Consider the following 17,500-nt stretch of genomic DNA (forward strand, 5'->3'; position numbering starts at 1 on the left):
TGCGGAGCTAGAGGCATTTCCTGGCCCCCCCCTCCCCACTCCCCAGAGACAGATCAGCGCTCACACAAATCAGTGGGAGCCTGAGCCACGGGGCACACGGGCCTGGGACCTGGATTAGGGGTCAGGTGGGAGCCTTAGGGGGGGGGGTTGGTGCTGGTGTTGGTCCATCTGGGTTAGAAGCAGATGATGAGTTTTATGCTTTGTTTGCACATGTGCCTGTCTGCCCTGCATGCCATTTATTACAAATTGAGGGTGTGAATGTGCGTGCATTTGGAACGTAATTGTTTGTTTGGTCTGTTTGTGTGTTTGTGTGTACATGCCTGAATTGCTATCTATCTGTAGTAGGTATGTGTATGTGTAAGATGTGCTTCATGCTTCAAGATATTTGGGTGTGTGTGCGTGTGTGTGTGACTGTGTGTGTGAGTGTGCGTGTATGACTGTGTGTGTGTGTGTGTGTGTGTGTGTGTGTGTGTAAGACTGTGTGTGTGTGTGTGTGTGTGTGTGTGTGTGTGTGTGTGTGCATGCATGCGTATCTGTGTGATATCTTTGGAGTGCTGGGTGGGATCACTGCTCTGTGTACCTCTGACTGTGGGAAAATGGATTGCAGCTGTCACGGTATTTTCATATGAAATGAAGTTGTTGTGAAACACACACTGCACCTTTAAGAGGGTCAGAGGCGACTCAGTGGTTCGTCCTCCACAGAAGCCATATAAACACCTCTCATATGATCCCCAGTGTGCGTCTGTGTGTGTGTGTGTGTGTGTGTGTGTGTGTGTGTGTGTGTGTGTGTGTGTGTGTGTGTGTGTATATGTGTGTGTATGTGTGTGTGTGTCTTTGAGCCTGTGTGTGTCTATGAGCCTGTGTGTTTGCACACAAGTAGATTACAGACTGAATGTGGACCGAAAAATGATTTTCCATCACATTGAGTTAATCTGTTGCCTTTGTACTCTGAGAATAAGATCCATCTCAACGATTTCTGCAAGGATCATTACATTTAAAAATAAATAAATAAATAAGTGCAGCTAGGGTTGCGTTTTTAAAAATATAATTTTTTTGTATCAAGGTCGCTACTGCTACCAGAAGATGTTTAATGCGTTTGTACACTCACCAACTCCTCACATTGTAAGAAATGATGACATCCTTCCATGACTGAAGCAAAAACGAGCTTTCATTTCAACAACTGGGATTTTTTTTTGGTGTGGACCTGTTTTCAAACCTGTTCTGGACGACCCCATGTGTGTCGTTAAGTTTCATAAGTTCAGAGCATGGCGCTCCAAGCTCTGTGTCGGGTATCTGGTGTGTGTTACCAGCAGCAGTAAGAGACATGGCTTTTAGCTTTCACCTCGCATGCATGCCATTTAGGAACCGGAATGGCTTTTCAGCAGGTTAGTGTGTGTGTGTATGTGTGTGTGTGTGTGTGTGTGTGTGTGTGTGTGTGTGTGAGAGAGAGAGAGAGAGAGAGAGTGCGTGTTTGGGTGTGTGTGTGTGTGTGTGTGTGTGTGTGTGTGTGTGTGTGTGTGTGTGTGTGTGTGTGTGTGTGTGGTAGAGTGTGTGTGCGTGTGTGTGTGTGTAAGAGAGAGAGAGAGAGTGTGTGTGTTTGGGTATGTGTGTGTGTATGTGTGTGTGATAGATTAGCTGACTATTTTCAGTGCTGTGACTGTGCTCCCTCACAGTCAGAGTTCTGGCGAGGCAGTTTGGTGCTGAGTGTTCCAGTTGTGTTCTGGGCTGATGTGTGTGGACGATGCAGCTGGTGGAGGAAGATTGGCAGTGTGTGTGCGTGTGTGTTTGTGTCAGTGTCTATTTGCGAGCAAGTGTGTGTGTGTGTGTGTGTGTGTGTGTGTGTGAGAGTGTGTAAAATCTTGTAAAAAGCGAAGAGAGGTCTTTTCCCCCACAGAGTTGTTGGGTGCTGACAACTTTTCATCAGTAAATGCCCACACTGGGTTTAGAAATGCAGAGAAAGGAGAACAACATAGAGAGAAAGAGGAATGGAGAGAGAGAGAGAGAGAGACAGAGAGAGAGAGAGGAATGGAGAGAGTGCATGACTAAACATTGACAGGAGGGATAGACAACCAAGCAACCTTGCAAGCATCAAGTGGCACACAATGCAAGAAAATTGGTCCTTTTGAAATAAATTTATGTCAAGGTGTAATGGAAGGATGCAGCCAGCACTGTCCACGTGTGTGTGGGGTGGGGATGGGGTCAGTGAGATGGCTTTTCTTCCTCTAAGTGTTTTCTGTGTGTATGTGTGTGTGTGTGCGTGTCTGTGTGTGTGTGTGTGTGTCTGTGTGTGTGTGTGTGTACGTGATTTTCCCTTCCTGGCACAGGTGAGAGGACCTTTAAGTGTGACCAGTGCGACGCCACCTTTAAGAGGAAGGACACGTTGAATGTGCACATTCAAGTGGTCCACGACGGCCACAAGAAGTACAAGTGTGACCTGTGCGAGAAGGCCTTCGTCACCCCCTCGGTGCTCAAGAGCCACAAAAAGGTGAGTCCTTCACCTGGACAACTGTGTGTATAACACAGGATGGTAAACCCTGCTGAAGACTGTTGATAAAATGTTAAGAGTTAAGGGTGTGCGGCTACTCTTTCTTTATGTATATACCATAGCATGTACCAGTATGGACCATAGGATGTTTTGATTCAGTTTCAGTTTCACACTACTGTTTCCACTATGTTTTATGTCATGCAAAGAGCAGTTAACTTTACCCAAATTAAACATCAGTGCTGATGTGGACAGTGTTGTTTTGTTCTACCCCATGACTGTTAAATAAATCCTGGGCATAAGTAGCCTTAGCTAATTTACAAAATGATAACTGTCATCAGGTTTGCCTTGCAAAGTTGGAAGTTAGGAACACAGAATAAAAGCACTTAAGTCCATCCTGTTCATTTCTATGTCTAACATCCATGCTGTCAGCTTGTCCAGAGCCGGAGCCTGGGAGCCAATGCGTTCTAATTACTTCCATTCGATACAATCTCTGTGCTTGTCATTCTCCCCTTGTCTCGCGGCCACCAAATTCCTTTGGTTAACAAAACGCTTAACTGTCAGCCTTGTTAAACCCCTTTCGGTTCGTCCTGGTTACAGTTTTAAGATGTGCAGTATTTCTCTTGATTGTATGCCCTAGTCGGCAAAGCTTCTGAGCATTTCTGCCCTGTTATTGGATGCATTTGTTTGTCTGAGCTCATTTTGCAAATTTCACTGAAGGGGAAAGAAATGCGGTTTGCGTTCCCACTCGTTGCACCTTGTTCCTGCTTTTGGGCCAAGCAATAAACCCCAGACCTCTATCGGGAGTCAGAAATGGAAAAAGAATTGAAAATGGCATCCAGTTCCATTAGCTTCCTGCTGTTTCAAAGGGAGACAAGAAGCGATCGCGCCACAGATTACTGCCTAACTCTCCACGCCGCAAAAAATCCGACAGCATCAGATACCAGCCCAAAGAGATCCGATGGAAATCAAATCCTTTCTTGGCACACCACGAAAGGGAAAAAGGCAGCGGTGGTATCGCATTAACCTGCGCGGGAGCGGGAAGAAGTGGAAAAGAACGTTGCTCTAATGGGACGGATTCGCTCGGGGCAGGGGCCTGGCCACGGGGGCCCCCTGCGTACCACGGGCAGCTGCGTGCCGCTGGAACGTCCCTCCTCGGGTTGTGGTAGCGGCGGTGAGCGAAGCGAAGATGAATGGCCTCCGCCGGTGCAGCAGACTAAACAACTCGGCCCTGACCCCCAACACTCACTGCACAGGTGCTCCAGAGGGTTGGGGGGGGGGGAGCAGCTGCTGAGCACTTAAGGCTGAGCAGCGAAGGCCCAGTAAATACAGGAAGCTGCTGACTGTCACTGCAGCTGGCTGATGGAGGAGGTGTGTTAGATTGGCTCTCTTCCTGTCTTTCCCTCCTCTCTCTCTCTCTCTCCATCTCTCTCTCTCCTCTTTCTCTCCATCTCTCTCTAAACCCCCCCTCTCCTTTCAGTTTTACAGTGCCCCCCCCCCCATGATTTTCCTCTCTCTCTTTCCTCCTCTCTCTGTCTCTTACCCACATGGACACACACACACACACACACACACACACGCACACAGACACACCACACTCTTTCTTGTGGGCTCAGTCCATCGGTGGAAAAGAGAGCTGAAAAATTTGTAATCGGCACTCAGTGCCGGATATGTGTGTGTGTGTGTGTGTGTGTGTGTGTGTGTGTGTGTGTGTGGGTGTGTGTGTGTGTGTGTGTGTGTGTGTGTGTGTGTGTGGCGGAGCGCTGAATCATCGTGCCTCGTTCTGTTCTTCTCTTTTGCGCGGAGCGAAGCCGAGCAGAGGGAACAGATCGTTTTGCTCCTGCCATGCTCCCCACTTTCATGTGGCCACCGTTGTCACTGCGGTCTGTCTCGCTCCCTCCTCTCCTGACAGCCTCGTGGTGGAACGAACAAAACGACCATTGACCATACAGGACATGTGTGCGAAAGTGGGTGTGTGTCTGTACACGTGTGTGCGTGCGTTTGAGTGTGTGTGTGTGTGTTTGTGTGTGTGTATGTGAGCTGTAGAGTGTGTGTGTGGTCATGGTTTGAGGCAGTTTAAGCTCTTAGGCTGCACTTTCCCACCTCCCTTTGTGAGTGCCCTTATTTTCTTGTCAGGATGTGTATGAGAGATCGTAATTGAGGCTTCATCTGCATGATGTGGGTGACTGAGTACATATGGGGGTGTTTGTGTGTGAGTGTGTGTGTGTGTGTGTGTACACACTTTGTGTGTGTGTGTGTGTGTGTGTGTGTGTGTGTGTGTGTGTTGATGTGCGAGCACACACACACACACACACACACACATCCATGAGCTCACGTTTGTCCTTGTCATGTGTTCGCCAGGACTGGCTTGTGCCGCTTAGAAGCGCCGCCACATAATTGAGCACACGACAATTGCGCCCGTCGTCAATCCTCCAGGAACGACATTGTCTGCCGCTTCCCGTGTCTGCAGCCGGGCTGGAAACAGCATCTCGTCTCGATGATTGAGACGTTCTGGGTCCAACAAAGAGCCCCGGTGTCTTTTATGGAGCAAATATGTCAGCCACGTCTCTCTCGTCGTCGCACAAACAAGACAACCAAACAAGCGTACACAGAAGCATCTGCGGTGCATGTGTGGCCTTACGTCATCACATCCTCATGTGGACTGGGGAGGGGGGGGGGGGGGCGGGGGTTGTGTTGACTGGACCCACGGGGGGTCCGGTGAAGTCCGAACATTTGTGTCCCATGCAATTTGAGCGGAGTCAGTGCACGTGTTAAGCCGGTTAGCGAGAAGCACAGTGACTGCTTTGTTCCGGGAGAGTGTTTAAAAAAGTGGTCGGGTCTCTCCTCCTTTAGGCTTGTTTCATGTGGGCTGATGTACTGAAGTGGTTTTGTATGATGGAGGTGTTAAGAGTGAGATAGGATGTTGAGATGTGGGGGCCCTGTGTGACCTCTCCTTCTCCCCTGAGAGAGAGAGAGAGAGAGAGAGAAAGAGAGAGAGAGAGGAGACACTCAGCTCGTCTTCTCTCAGATCCTCCAGTATGACTCAGAGAGACTGTAGCCTACTACTGAGAGGAATCCCCCTGCCTGCCTGCATGACTGCTTGACTGCCTGCATACCTCCAGCGTGAGTCAGGTTGTTAGCCAGACTGGAAGAGAACATATTGAGCTTTATGGCCCCACAGTTTCTCAGTGTTTGTTTCAGACATTTTCCCATTGTTGTGGTATAGGATATGGGCTAACCTGCAATGTGACTACAGTATATTGCTATGTGGTGTGATGTGATTATATTGTGATTCAAATGAGTATAAATGTGTAAATCTGTATAAAAGTGAACATGTGGAAATTAACATTTCTTTTTGCAGTGGTGCCTTTTTTTTAATAGTTGCACTAAACAAAAATTAAGTGAAAATTGACATGAAGCCAGAGGGAGGTGTAACGTTTAATGGTCACCGTCTTGCTTTCCATGTGCCCATTGCAGACTCACACGGGAGAAAAGGAGAAGATCTGCCCCTACTGTGGTCAGAAGTTTGCCAGCAACGGTACTCTGAGGGTCCACATCCGCAGTCACACAGGTCAGTAACACACCACCCGTCATGTTCTCCTCCTGCACCTGTTGCAAGGTCACCTTAGGCAAACACCAACCCCTTCCTTTCAAAATGGTTCAGTCCACATCTTAATTCTGCTTGCTTCTCTTACTAATAATGCAGCACATTGACTGAGGTGGATAATCCTTTAATGCTGGTTTATTTACATCGCATTAGTGTTTAAGTAACAAAACAGCATTTATTATGTTTGGGTTTGTACACAGGTTAAGTAGGCGAATTACTGTAATGCTTCCCAGAGAGAAATCCTTATTAAGGCTGTGAGGGACCATGAACGTGACAGTTATTTTAGAGGTGGTATGGGACCCCTGCAGGGACACACAGCGCTGTGGGGAGCTCACAGCGTCTGACAGGCTGACAGAGAGAGCGGATGTTCATTAAACTGCCTTTAAAGTGGAGAGCCACACATTCCGGCCCGTTGCCCTGCCAACCTAATGCAGCTCATGGCGGCCTGACAAAAGTCTCTATCTTTCTGTCTCACTTTCTCTGTCACATTCTTTCTCTTTCTCCTTTCCTCTCCCCCTTTCCCCCTCTCTCTTCTCTCTCACACACACATACACACATAAACACGGACACACTCTTTGCTAGGTTTTTGTATCATTCTTTCATACTTTCTATTGCTGTCATTGCCATCTCCTCTTACACTTACAACACTTTTATTCTGCCCTTTCCTCTCACTCTTTTGCTTCCTCTCTTCTTCTGTCTCATCCTCTCTCTCTCTTCCTCCTTTCCACCCTCTCTCTTCCTCCCTCCCTCCCACCCTCTTTCGCTGCTGTTTAGTATGCCCCCCAGTCTCTGCGATGAGACAAATCGACTCTCCTCTCCTCCAGAACTGTAATCCACTCAGCTTATTTACACGGCTCAGATACATCATCGAGCACAAATCTGCTCTATCCAACTTCCTCCTCCAGACAGTCGTGATTTCCTCCCTCTCTCTCTCTTTCCTTCTCTCCTTCCCTCCTTCCCTCCTTCCCTCCTTCCCTCCCTCCCCTCCCTGCAATCCCTTAATCTTCAGAATGTGTCCACTGTTTAACAGCTTAAGTGCTGAAGACCCCCCCCCCCCCAAAGATGCTTTCCTGCCATCAAATCACAGCACAAACATCACCAGCACCCCCCCCCATCCTCCCCCTTGCCCCCATCACAAACACTGAAACACTGCCCGAGTCATCACCCCTTTCTTTTTTTGTCTTTCCTTCTCTCTTTCATTCATTCTGCCTTTCTTTCTCATTGGTGTTACAGTGGTTGTTTTTTTAGTGCTCTTCGGGCAGGAATGTGTTTGTTGTCCTTCACGAGCACTGTCTCTTTCTCTCTCTGGCCGTTGTCTTGTTGTTGCTTTACAGCCCTGTAGTGGGGCCCATTGTCTGCTGCCCGACCTACGGGGCCTTGGCCATCATTAACACAGACACCCCCAGTGGTTGTAAATTCCCACATACATTTCAGCGCCAGTCTATGTCTCTGTGTGTGTGTGTGTGTGTGTGTGTGTGTGTGTGTGTGTGTGTGTGTGTGTGTGTGTGTGTGTGTGTGTGTGTGAGTGTTTGTGTTTGGTGGCGACGATGGTGGCGTCTCACACAATACGAACAGCCAGCTCAAAGATCCATACATAGTCAGGAACAAGTGTGTATGTCTGTGTGTGTGTGTGTGTGTGTGTGTGTGTGTGTGTGTGTGTGTGTGTGTGTGTGTGTGTGTGTGTGTGTGTGGCTATGAGAGGGATATATGTGTATTATCTGTGAGAAAGAATGTGTGAATGTGTGAAAGAGATAATGTATGGCCTTACATGTGTGTGTGTGTGTGTGTGTGTGTCTTTGGGATTGTGATGGGGGTTGTGTTCCTATGTGTGTTTGTGTATGGTGGGTGTTCTCTTTGTTTCTGTGTTTTGTATTCAGAAGTGTATGACTGTGTGTGTATGTGTGCGTGTATGTGGTATGTGTGTGGTGGTGGGGGGTTCTGTATGAGTGTGTGTTGTGTATTTAAATGTGTTTGTGTGTGTGTGTGTGTGTGTGTGTGTGTGTGTGTGTGTGTGTGTGTGTGTGTGTGTGTGAAAGAGCACGAGAGAGAGAGAGTGTATGTGCATGTTTGTTGTGTGTGTGTGTGTGTGTGTGCGTGTGTGCGTGTGTGTGTGTGTGTGTGTGTGTGAAAGAGCACGAGAGAGAGAGAGAGTGTATGTGCATGTTTGTTGTGTGTGTGTGTGTGTGTGTGTGTGTGTGTGTGTGTGTGTGTGTGTGTGTGTGTGTGTGTGTGTGTGTGTTTTTGTGTGTGTGTGTGTACGCGCTCGTAAGTGCCAGTGTATAGGGCCCGGCCTGATTGTATTTATTCAGATCAACAAAGACGAGGGGCCGCAGGGACGGCCGAAGGAGGGGTGGGAGAGGAGGAGGAGACGCCTCAAAGAAAGAAAAGAGCAGAGAGAGAGAGAGAGAGAGAGAGAGAGAGAGAGAGAGGGACACAGAAAAGAGAGGGAGTGTGAGAGAGAAAAAGAGAAACGGGGGAAGAGATGGGGAGTACTCCAAGCAAGCATCCAGCAACATGACCCCTGGGCCCGAGTGCCCGTAAACCTGTCCTCTCCCTCTATAGACGCTCACTGTCTCTTACGTTTATTGGCCTCTTTGCTCATTCACTTTCACTCATTAAGGCAAGGCATGCTGCATTTACTCTTTGCTTTACCCTTCAACATTCCCCTCCATTAACTCTCTCTCTCTCTCTCTCTCTCTCTCTCTCTCTCTCTCTGTGTCACACACTAGGGAAATATTGTTCTGTTGAGGTGTTAGTATACTTTATTCTCTCATACTCTATACATACTTTTTACTAACTATACAGTACTCTTTTCTTTTTACTACTCTATTCTCTTTTCTTGTCCAAATACAGTATTCCCTTGCCTACGACTAAGGCTTCACAACGAAGTGTAGAGCCTCTTACCAGACTGTATTGTTTATGAAGTGAGTGGACTAGTGCTTACCCAGTCCTCCACTGATGCCAGGGTCTGCTTTGGCCAGTGTAAGCAATGGAAGTGTTGCAAAGAGGGTTTGTGGTTCATGAGGTCAGCTGCCTGTATGTGTCATTCTCAGGCTCCCGGTGTCCTCTGTCTGCCCAAGTGATTTAGGGGTGTTTGTCAGAAGCCGGAGAATGTTTGTCTGGGGTCTTTCGGGGATTAACGCTGAGACAACACCCCTGGATTAAGGGGGAGAAGACAGGCTCATCCCCTGTTTTACGCACGCACACACACACACACACACACACACACACACACACACACACACACACACACGCATATATATATATATACACACACACACACACACACACACACACACACACACACACAGACACACAGACACACACACAAACAGAAGGGGAAGCCCCATGTGCTGACAGCTCCTTGCTGGGGGGTTGGAGGTTGAGCCTGTAGGGTATTTATTCTCTGTGGGTGGTGTTGTGGTGTTGTTGTAGGAGTCCATCCCCGAGTGGAATTTACCTGTAAAAATAAACAAAACACGCCGGGGCACAAAGTGACCGCTTTCACCCCTGCGTGACTCTGACTGCTTGAATGAGACCCAAACACTATTTCTCCTTGGTTGTCTGATGATTGGCTAAATAGTCTCCTGAGATCATTCTGTGTAATGTCTCTCCTTATTTGAGTTGGAGGACTAGTTGTAGCCCCGTGAGCAGCAATGCAACAAATGCACTCTGACAGTAATGGCATAAACAGCCCGTTGATAGTGAACAGAACCTGGGAAGTGTCCATAGATGGCACTGGACGCTGCCAGCCAGACATGGCGTGACGTGGCGTGGCTCCTCTGGAGCGGGAGGGCGAGCGAGCGGTCGGTCTGTCTGTCGCGGAATACGGATGAGGTCATCCACGGGCGCCGGGTGTCGGAGGGGTCCGGCGGGAGCCGAGGAGTCACTGGTGCCACTGCGACATCTGAGGCCCCCGTCACGTCACGCGGCCTTTTCCACTGTCACACACGGGGGCTATGGTCAGACTCCGAGAGAGTTAGGGAGAGGGAGAGAGAGAGAGAGGGGGGGGGCATACTGTACTTACAGGACAAAGCAAAGGCGCAGGGACAGCGGAGTCTTTGAAGAGCGAGGGACTGTGTTGGGGTCAGGGTGTGGGGTGTTTTTCCCGTTAGTGAAAGTCTTGAGTGAAAGAGCCCCTCGAGCTAACGTGAGCGTGTCAGTGTCAATGCACGCTCTGTCTGTAAATGCATGTAGGTCAGCTGGAATATGTGTCATAATTTTAATAGCATGTGTGTGTGTGTGTGTGTGTGTGTGTGTATGTATGTGTGTGTGTGGGTGTGTGTGTGTGTGTGTGTGTGCGCGTGTGTGTGTGTGCATTGGTGGAGGAGGAGGTAAAGGAAACATTTACAAAATGCAGTCACTGAATGTCCCATCTTACGTCATGTGTAAAGTCAGAGCTTGGCGGAGACATAGCTGCAGTTGATTCAAAGTGCTGATTTTTTTTTATTGAATTACTCCTTGACAAAAGGTCCTTTATAACGTTGATATGTTTGTGCCAAGCATAGTTTAGATAGGTTTAAGTGCATGCGTGTGTGTGTGTGTGTGTGTGTGTGTGTGTGTGTGTGTGTGTGTGTGTGTGTGTGTGTGTGTGTTTGTGTGTATACGTGCACTATATCTGTGCTAATGCTTGTTTGTGTTAGTGTTTAATTACCTGCCAGTTTTTTAAACACTCAGCAGTAAAAATAAACAAAACAGACTTCAGTGGGAATTCAACACCAAATGAAACACAATCCATTGGCATGAAAAAAAAAATAAAAAGAATTCATAATGGCCTCTTATATTGGATTGACTTTTTTTCAACTATTTGACCAATGGAATCTTTGTTGGGTATCGCTTTCAAGCCATTGTGTCAAAATCAATAATTATTAAACCCCTGTGAGATCACAGATATGAAATTCCATCCAATGCCAGAACCCCATAGTCCTGTGGAGTGGTGTGTGTGTGTGTGTGTGTGTGTGTGTGTGTGTGTGTGTGTGTGTGTGTGTGTGTGAGTGCATGTGTGTGTGTGTGTGTGTGAGAGAGAGAGAGAGTGCGTGGGAAGAGGAGATAGGTTAGCAGTGGAGGGGAATGAGAGGAGGCCATCGGGCCGTCTTCCCAGATGTCTTGTGTTTGCCTGTGAGTGGTCGATCAGGATGCGGCACGCCGTCCGTTGTCTGGTAGACGGAAGGCGGCGGGTAATTCTAGGGGACATCTTCTCTGTTGGAGATCTGTGTCCTCACAGTTAGGGGAGTGAGCCGCAGCCGCACTGTGCAGATATGACATAACTCAGGCTCTGGCCACATGTACATCTGGCAGTCTTTCCAAAGTATATGATCTCCTTGTGTGTGTGTGTGTGTGTGTGTGTGTGTGTGTGTGTGTGTGTGTGTGTGTGTGTGTGTGTGTGTGTGTGTTTGTGTCTTAATTTCTGTTGTATGCTCTCTCTGTGTCTGTTTGTGTGTACACCTTTTACAGTTTTTTTTGCAATTGCTAAAGCACAATTTCTGAAATCTGGGTCCTCTTTGTCAAACTTATACACATAAAAATAGAAAAAACATGGACAAAAAACAAACATCTTAAAAGTATCTTATAATCTTATAATCACAATTTAACACACAAACAATAAATTGTTCTTTCCACAAGGCAACTGTAAACCGATGGGCTAAGCACAAAACAGTTTTGGGGATTTCCAGTTGTATGTCAAATAAAGACTATGAACACAAATGTAATGTTTTTATTTGGAGTACTCAAACTCAATGGACATATGGTACTTACTTACTTAGAGTTTTTGGTTTTAATTAATTTTTGAACAGTAAGTAATTCTTGAAGCACAATTTCTGAAACTGTTCTGAAACTGTCCATTTTTCAAGCTTGCCAAACTGAAAGCATATTCACTGCTTTAGGCTCAGTTTGTCATTTTGTAACACACTTTTTGCAGAACTGTAAACACAATGCACTGCTTTTCACTGCTAACACAGTTCTCATACACAGACTCCAAGCTCGATTGAATTAACTGTGAAAGAATGGAAAGCATTTACTCACAGCTAATTGATATTGTTTGCAACATTGTGAGCATCTAATGTGTGAAACTTCTTTGCACAATTCTTCAATCAGCAATCATTTGTTATCCATAAGAGATACCATCTGTTCCGTGTTGCTATTTGCAAGCATGGATCTAAGGCACATTTAGAGAAACTACTGTTCACCTTTTTATTTACTGTAGGTCTATTTCAATGGAAAAAACTACTAACTGTGCTTACTGTAAATTGGTGCTTACTGTAGGTATTACATGTCAATGACAGTTACATCTGGGAAGGAATGGATACAATCATTTTATTCAATACATTTTGTCTTTGTACAGTTTTGCTGATAGGCCTATGTAAAGTATCAAGAAATGGCACAGTCATAGCAAAAATGAAGGCTGAAAGTCCTCATTTCAATTATGTTGTGCATTTTGCTGTCTATTGTGTAATGATTGATTGAAAGCACACATTGATTTGACTACAAGTTGTGTTGTTTGAAGGAAAAATTAGCTTTTTAAACGTTTTGAGAGTGTTAGTTGTTTGCAAGCAAAATATGTCATTTTGGCCAGAGTGCTTCTGTTTAGAATTGTGTGCTAATTGTTTTGAAAATGAGATGTCAGAGTTGACACTAAGCATTAAAGCGGTCGAGAAAAACTGTATTGGCACACTTCTAGGAAAACTGTACAGTACATTGGTGTCTAATATCTGTACTATTTCACCAATTGTCTTCCCACATTGACATGTTAAAATACTTTTAGATAATGGGTTCACTCAGCACTCCGAGCTTGAGGACTATAAATAAGCCACTGGTAAACATTTGGTTTGGATTACAAAATAGGACCATATTGGACAGAGAGTAGGCATAAGAATTATAGCAGTGCAAAGAGGTGAAGAAGTTAGAGGAGGAAAAGGAAGAGATGGATGAGGAGTAGGAGGTGAAGAAGAGCAGGAGAAGGAGGAGGAGCAGGATGTGAAGAAGAGGAGGAGGAGAAGCAGGAGGTGAAGAAGAGGAAGAGGAGGAGGAGGAGGTGAAGAAGAGGAGGAAAATGAGGAGATGGATGAGGAGCAGGAGGGGGAGGTGAAGAAGAGGAGGAGGAGGAGCAGGAGGTGAAGGAGAAGAGGAGAAGGAGGAGGAGCAGGCGATTCCATGGTGCCTACCAGAGAACACTGCACATGACGTGAATAAAATCTTATAGCCAAACCCAGAAAGAAGGCGAGATCTTGCCTGACTTTAAATACGGCTTTACTTGCCTAAAGGATAAGTTTACAGATTCACTGAATGTTGTGGGAGCTCTACCGTTGATGATGTACCCTTTTGTAGGCTCCGTGCTATGAAGAGGAGTTTTGAGTGGTGTGTGTGTGTGCATGCGTGCGTGCGTGCGTGCGTGCGTGCGTGTGTGTGTGTGTATGCATGTATGTGTGTGTTTATGTGTATGTATGTAGAAGTAGCCACCGTCACACGGTCTTGGCTCGAGCCGAGCGTTTGGCACAGAAAGGGAATCCGCAGCGGCTGTAGCCGGCACCATAATGGAAAGGTCAAGTGTAAAGTTGTTGGGCTGTTTCTGAGGCTGATCAAAGGCAATTGCTTATCGGCTAAAGCAGATCAATATCACATTACCTCGCCGCCATCCCCCTCGGCATGCGGCCACAGATTCACGGAGATCGCGGGGGGGCGGGGGGGGGGGGTGGGTAGGCGGGTGGTGCGGTATCTGGCTGGAGTGGAGGAAGCTAGGAATTAATTTCTGATGGACAGCGCTAATGTCTTTCAGACCGGAGCCCTGGAGCTACAAAGCGCTCTCCCTAACACGAACAAACGCTAGGCGGGCAAAGCATGCGACGAGAACGGCCATCTGTTCTCCAGACACACACACACACGCACACACACTCATGTACACATACATACACACACACAGACACACAGATGCACATTCACACAAATGCTTACACACTCGCTCACACACACACACACACACACACACACACACACACACACACACACACACAATCACACACACACACACACACACACACACACACAGAAAGAGGGGTGCCAAACGGATCGATTAGCAGACGGGATTGTGAGGGGCCACAGAGGAATAACTCAGGAGAGGGAGACGGGATGAGAGACAGCCAGGGTCACCCCAAGACGGTGTCCAGTTTCAGGACACCCCTAAATCAGTACCCCCCCCCCCCCCCCCCCCCTCCCCCTGACTCCAAACATCAGGCTTCTCACATGCTAATCCCTTAGCGATTCCATTAAATCAAAATAACATTGCGATGCGATCCAATTAGAATGGCATCCGAGCGAAAAACTACAAAACGCTACTCGCATGAATCATGGCTAAACGAGTCTCTGGAAATAGACGTCTCCACTTTCTCCTGTTGTTTGGACAGCGTTCATGAATATTTCATTAAGGATGTTAGCTGTGATGTTTTCGGAGGAGATACTGTGGAGTGGCTGCTTTGAATCACTGGTTCAAGAGGCTCACTCTTTTTTCTCTCTCTCTGTCTCTCCCGATCTTGAGAAGCAGAGAGTGCGAGCCAGATGTTGTTGAAGTGTAAGCAGAGAGAATATGTTTTAGACATTTGAAGTCTCTTTTTTTTCTGCTTATGCTTGTTTGTCCATGCAGTCAAGCACACACACACACACACACACACACACACACACACACACACACTCACACATGCTCACATACAGACACACACACACACACGAAAACTCATACAGACACGCACATACACACACACACACACACACACACACACACACACACACACAGGCTCTAGCATCTTGATTCCCATTGACACTCGGGTCTTGCGAACTAAGAGGGATGCACTCCAGACCCCAAAGTTCTCCATCACGGCGCTCTGGTAGGTCGACTCCCCTAATGCCTTCTGCAGGATTCCATTAAGGCTGAGAACAACAAGCCGAGCAAAAACCCGACGCCTGTCTCTCTCTCTCTCTTTTCTTCTCTCTCTCTCTCTGTCTCTGTCTCTCTTTCTCTCTTTACATGAAAGACAGATCCTCACTGCCATCTGAAAGGAGTGCATCTGTGAATCAGATTCTGCTGTTTGTCAACAATGGCTGTCCCCGAGGCAGAGCCGGCCAAGGCTGGTGGTGGTGGCGCTGCTCGGGAAGAGATTTTCCGCCATTGTGCGTTTGCAGAATCACTTAGCATCGCCTCCTCTCCTGGCCCTCATCATCTCAGTGTACTGTATCAACTTTCACTCTTCTCCCTTACCACCCTTTCTAGTCTTTCTCTCTCTCTCTCTCTCTCTCTCTTTCTTTCTCTCTGAAATTCGCTCAAATTAAAGACAAAGACACAGAGGGCATGAGACCATATGGGCTCATTAGGGCTGTTTAGCACTGGGGCAAAAAGCAGCACAGAGAGACCAAGCCACCGATTAGAATAAGAGGTGCACAGGTTCTTAACTTCACAGTCATCTGTTCAAAATTCAAATTTAAAAAGCTCTATTGGCATATTAAAGGGAACTCCATGGGTGTTCTGTGCTTGTGTGTGTGGTTGTTTGTCTGTCTGTCTGTTTGTGTATTTTCTCTCCTCACATCTCTCTCTCTCTCTCTCTCTCTCTCTCTCTCACACACTCTCTCTCTCCCATCATTAGCAAGCAGAACATAACATGCTTACTGGCCAACATCATGGTAAGGAATGCAACCAGTGTGGTTCCCTGTCCTCTCCTTGAGGCATTCCAACCATTTAATATTACAGTTGGATGGTATGTAAATTTCAGGGAGGGAGGTTTTTTTTCAAACGTGAAAATCAATGGAGGACACTTGATTGAAGGTCTGGATTGCAAGCTGAAGGGAAGCTAAGTGGCATTTATAAGTCTTCCCTCTCTACTTTGGGTGCAGGAAGGTGGTTTTAAAGAGCCATAAGTAGACCCATAAGTAATCTATGGGTAAGAGAAGGCAGATAGATTAATGACTGGCTGTGTGTGGCTCTGGCTCTTGGAGCTTTTTGAACTTGACATAAGCCTTGGGAAGATTGCATTTTCTTGCCTATGCAGAGCTCAATGTATTGACGCAGTCCTGAAGCGAAATGCTTCTGATGCTTCAGTGGGCTGCAGTGGTGTAAAGGTAATTGAGTAGATGAGAGTAGAGCGTTGCTGAAGTTAAATCAGGGGGTTTTTGGCGAATCTCTTCATTTTATTGAGTGGCGTTGTAATGGAGGTGGTGCTGATGCGTTTCTTGTTCTCGTTCTTGTTTGTCCGATGAAAGCCACCAGTCTGTGAAAGCCTTTATATATCGACGGATGGTGTGATACTTCGGTATTTAATGGTTGAACACACCCAGGTTTTAATTGATCATGTGCATTTAAGCAAAAAACAGCTTAATGCAGCTTATCAGTGTAACAGTGTGACTCACTTTAGTGAGTTTGGGGAGAAAATACTTTTAGCTCTTTTACTGGACTGGGACAAGAAAGGTCAGTAGGCAATAAAACCACATCACAGGTTTTATGTTCACGAAACGTCTTGAACGAGTGGACCAAGAGTGGCTTTTTGATTTAACAGTGGGGACTTTGTGCATCAGCAAATTGTTTTCTTTGTGAATGCTTGCCATTTGCTTGTGTCACAATCTGAAAGCGAGTACTTAGATACATCCCTTGATACCAATAGTGTTTGATCCACAAATGCAGGGAAAAAGATCAGCAAAAAGGAAATGACATTGTAGCCTCCTATACAGTATGCAAGTGTGTGTGTGTATGTGTGTGTGCGTGTGTGTGTTTTACACTCACCTTTGAGTCTGTAAGGCAACATTCATCTAATGAGCATCTATGCACGTTAAATCCCGCAGAAACATAGCTAATTAACCTTATTACTGAGAGGGCAGAAACATCTCCCTCATCAATCTCTTTGCTTATCTAATTAAACTGCTCAACCCCCCCTTTGCTCACCAGTTCGTCGCTTAAGAGATTATGCTACAACAAAGTGAGCCGAGGATTAGGTTTTTGCACCATAGTGACACGCACAGACACAGGAATTGTTTGTACACACACAGACTAACAGACAAAACACACACACACACACACACAGAACACAGAAAACACAGGCATGCAAGCAGCAGTTGGCATGCCTCTAAAGGCTGCCGTTTATTGAGTTATGATTCGCTGTTTCACGTCCCTCCGAGGGCCTGCTCTATTTACCAGACGCATTACTTATTCCAAAGGGACTTGTTCTCTGTCCAAAAAGCCCTTATTTCATTCCCACAGAAAACGAAGCAAATTAGACTCTGCCTTTGTTTCATTGGCTCGCCTCTCCTTGTGTTCCCCCTTGCTCGGCGACTGCATAGTCCCGGCTCTGCGATATGCAGTCCAGGCTTTTTCCATATTTTTCCCCAACTTTAGGAATTATGTCGAACAAACCTCAATCTGAGGGTTTCCATCAGGACAT

General features: G+C 46.6%; 1 protein-coding gene across 1 annotated transcript in view; it reads left to right on the top strand.

Moving 5' to 3' along the window:
* The window catches only part of prdm5 (PR domain containing 5), a 51,203-nt gene that overhangs the window by 14,147 nt on the left and 19,556 nt on the right, over positions 1 to 17,500 (top strand). The window contains exons 12-13 of the mRNA XM_042056877.1: positions 2,325 to 2,485; positions 5,960 to 6,053. Coding sequence (XP_041912811.1) covers positions 2,325 to 2,485; positions 5,960 to 6,053 — 255 coding nt within the window. The remainder of the gene's footprint in view (positions 1 to 2,324; positions 2,486 to 5,959; positions 6,054 to 17,500) is intronic.

This window comes from Alosa sapidissima, chromosome 12 (genome assembly GCF_018492685.1).
Source record: "Alosa sapidissima isolate fAloSap1 chromosome 12, fAloSap1.pri, whole genome shotgun sequence".
Taxonomy (NCBI): domain Eukaryota; kingdom Metazoa; phylum Chordata; class Actinopteri; order Clupeiformes; family Clupeidae; genus Alosa; species Alosa sapidissima.